The sequence below is a fragment of the Otolemur garnettii genome, unplaced genomic scaffold (genome assembly GCF_000181295.1).
Source record: "Otolemur garnettii isolate 467f Iridium unplaced genomic scaffold, OtoGar3 scaffold00091, whole genome shotgun sequence".
Classification (NCBI taxonomy): domain Eukaryota; kingdom Metazoa; phylum Chordata; class Mammalia; order Primates; family Galagidae; genus Otolemur; species Otolemur garnettii.
Window position 1 is genome coordinate 4,414,846 of NW_003852486.1, and position 3,649 is coordinate 4,418,494.

Sequence of the window (3,649 nt, forward strand, 5' to 3'; positions counted from 1 at the left end):
AAAAAAAAAAAAAAAAAAAGAAGTTATATCCTAATACAAAAGAAAAAGGGAGGCTAAGCCCAGTGGCTTCCAGCACATTGGGAGGGGAGGCAGGAGGATGGCTTGAGACCAGGAGTTTGAGGTTGCAGTAAGCTATAGTGATGATATTGCACCCTAGCCCAAAACAGAGTAAGACCCTATCCCTAAAAGAAAAGAAAAATGGGGGATGGGAAAGGCTACAGAAAGTCTCCCATACTAATGTTATTTTTAGTATGTGACACTCTGCCATGATTTTAGGTCTCTGGAAAGGATTTCCATTGGGTCAGGCCTCTGCTACTCTATTTTTCCACAGAACCAGTGAGTGCTCTGTGATAGCCCAGGTATGAATGTGGTCATTTTACATAGTAGATGCTTCTGTGGACTGGGAAAGATAGAAACACTTCTTGCTTTTTTCATGTGCTATATCAAATGTGGAACATTGTTCAGGGATTCAAACTGGGTAGTTGGTGTTCTAGGAATAAAATCAGTTTAGAGTTTAGGATGATTTACTGGAGAACTCCAGAAATCTTTTCCTGTATTTAAAATAAAACTAAAATAACTGACCCCTGTAAGAGTTTACTTTTTAAAATCAATCCCTCCCACACACACAAAATACTATCTGATTTTACAGGGAGTACTCATAAATTCTCTTGAATTCCTCTTATGTACCAAGCATAGCAATAAGTTCCAGGGGTACGATGATGAGCAAAAAGAAACAATGTCTTCTCTATTGAGTTTACAATTTAGTTCTTTTGTTTTCAGAACTTGACTGCAAACTCTAAGAAGAAACACATTGTAACCAGTATAAATGAAGTATAAAAGTAATACATTATGTGTGTATGTATATATAAGTAGCACACAAAAGCACATGTGTATACCTAACTAAAATTCTTGAAACTATATTTAGTACAGTTACATCTGGGATCAGGTAGTGTCTGTTTTCATTTGGATTTCTGCTTATTTATTTTAGTGCTGGTCCCAATCCACTAAATTAAATTGATTTCACAGCACTAATCCTAATGGATCATGACCTATAGTTTGAGAAACATTGATTAAGTGGGCTTTTAGGAAGAATCAAATCAGGAATTCAAGAAAAAATAGTAGAAGGAAATACATCAAAATATAAGCAGCAGTTTTATTTTTGAGATAGTCTCAATTTGTCACCCTCTCCAGAGTGCCATAGCATCATAGCTCACAGCATCCTCAAACTCTTGGGCTCAGGCGATCATCTTGCCTCAGCCTCCAGAGTAGCTGGGACTAGAGGTGCCTGCCACAATGCCCAGCTATTTTTAGAGACTGGGTCTCACTCTTGCTCAGGCTGTTCTTAAATTCCTAAGCTCAAGCAATCTACCTGCCACTATTTCCCAGAGTGCTAGGATTACAGGTGTGAGCCCCCAGCCCCACAACCAGCAGTTTCTGAATGATGGAATATTCAGTGGGTTTTTTTTCCTGTTATTTTCTAAGGTCACTTTAGTAATACATACAAATTTGTTTTTATAAAGGGAAAATTATGACAAGATGAATGATTTAGAAAATAGTGAAGTAAATTATGGTTTATCTTTTTTTCTATAGCATTAAAATGAGGAAGAACTGTAGCATATGGTTAACTACATAAAGCTTTTGAATCCAGGGCTTCTTTTTGTTTGTTTAGCAAGCCCAGCCTGGTTCGAACTCATGATCCCTGTTGCATGGGGCTGGTGTTCTAACCATTGAGCCACAAGCACCTGGCCAGGTCCTGGACTTTGATCCTCTTCTTGCCTCAGGCTCCTGAGTAGCTGGGACTATATATAGGTGCCCACCCTAAGGCTTGACTAATTTTATTAGAATGGGGGTCTCACTCTTACTCTGGCTGGCCTTGAACTCCTGGGCTCAAGTGATCCTCCCACCCTGACCTCCCAAAGTACTAGAATTACAGGCATGAGACACCTTACCTAACCCAGCCCTCAGTTTTGAATTTGGCTTTACCACTAACTAATTGCAGTTTGGAGAAGACATTACTGTGTTAGAGTTTAATTTCCTTTATCTGTAAAATGAAGATAATACTGCCTATATCATTGGATTATCGTGACTATTGAATGAATTAATGTATATAAATTAGTATAATGTCTAGCACATAGTAATTGTTTAATAAATAGTAAAATTATTTTTCTGGCTTAATATTTCAACATAAGACCTTTTTAGCTTAGAGTTGTAGATGAAGTCTTCTAAACCTAAGCTATGAATAAACTACATCATCACCTATGTGAAGAAAAAAAAATGTTAAAGACTTCAGTTTATGTGTCTCAGTGGATTTAGCATGCTTCCTGAGAAAATTTGAGCACTTAAACTTGGGTAGACTCTATTTCTCCAAAAGATGAGTTTTAAAATAGGTATTCCTTCATGCATGTATGGGTTTACAGTATACTTTTCTTCTCTCTTATAGAAGATGCTTATAAGATCCGTATCCGTATCGATGATGAACCTGCCAATCTGGACATTTTGGATACAGCTGGACAGGTATTAAATCCCACAATGGTATGAGTAAAAGTTTTTTACTCTAGTAAAAGGGGAGGGGAAAGCTTATGTGGAAAAGATCATGTATTTCTTTCTCTTAATTTTTCATGCACTGTCACTCAGGATAGCAGGTAATCAATATATCTCTTCTTTAATCTGAAATAAATAACTAATGTATGTGTAGTTCTGGGTTGCATCAATATGTTAATGATCCTTGTATCTGTCTAGGCAGAGTTTACAGCAATGCGGGACCAGTATATGAGGGCAGGAGAAGGGTTTATCATCTGTTATTCTATCACGGATCGTCGAAGTTTCCATGAAGTTCGTGAGTTTAAACAGCTTATTTATCGAGTTCGACGTACTGATGATACACCTGTAGTTCTTGTGGGAAACAAGTCTGACCTAAAAGAGTTAAGACAGGTGAGGATAGAGAAGAAAATGCCAAATATAACATAGTGGGATAAGAAATTTTTATGTCTTAGTTTACAGTTTTTTTCTATCAAAATAGAAAACGAGACCAGGCACAGTGGCTCACACCTATAACCCCAGCACTCTGTGAGTCTGAGGCAGGAGGTTCCCTTGACCTCAGGAGTTTGAGACCAGCCTAAGCAAGAGAGAGACCCCATGTACTCAAAATACCAAAATAGAAGAAAAAAAAATTAGCCAGGCATTTGGGTGCCTGTAGTCCCAAATACTCAGGAGGCTGAAGCAAGAGAATTGCTTGAGCCCAGCAGTTTGAGGTGACTGTGAGCTAGGCTGACGCCATGACACTCTAGCTTGGGCAACAGAGCAAGACTCTGCCTCAAAAAAAAAAAAAGAAAGAAAGAAAAAGATTATCTTTAACATTGACAATTTTTTCTATATCATAATCACATGACAAATAGAATACCCATTAAATGAAGGATCATAAAATGCCCATTTCCTAGATTCTCAGAGATAAATTTATGTTGCAGAAGGTGGTCAGACTTAACTATCCAGAGAAGTACTAGAAATTATGGTATGACCATATTAATTTTGTGTTTTTAATAGTTTTCAGTATTGTTGTTTAAGTATATGCCTTTTTCTTGTTTTTTTTTTTTTGGCTGGGGCTGGGTTTGAACCCACCTCCGGCATATGGGGCCAGTGCCCTACCCTTTTG

General features: G+C 37.7%; 1 protein-coding gene across 2 annotated transcripts in view; it reads left to right on the plus strand.

The window, feature by feature from the left end:
* Window positions 1-3,649, plus strand: part of RIT1 (Ras like without CAAX 1) — an 8,444-nt gene that overhangs the window by 1,820 nt on the left and 2,975 nt on the right. For both annotated transcript variants that reach the window (XM_023516468.1, XM_003795274.3), the window contains 2 exons: window positions 2,441-2,514; window positions 2,740-2,931. In XM_023516468.1, the coding sequence (XP_023372236.1) occupies window positions 2,441-2,514; window positions 2,740-2,931 (266 nt within the window). The remainder of the gene's footprint in view (window positions 1-2,440; window positions 2,515-2,739; window positions 2,932-3,649) is intronic.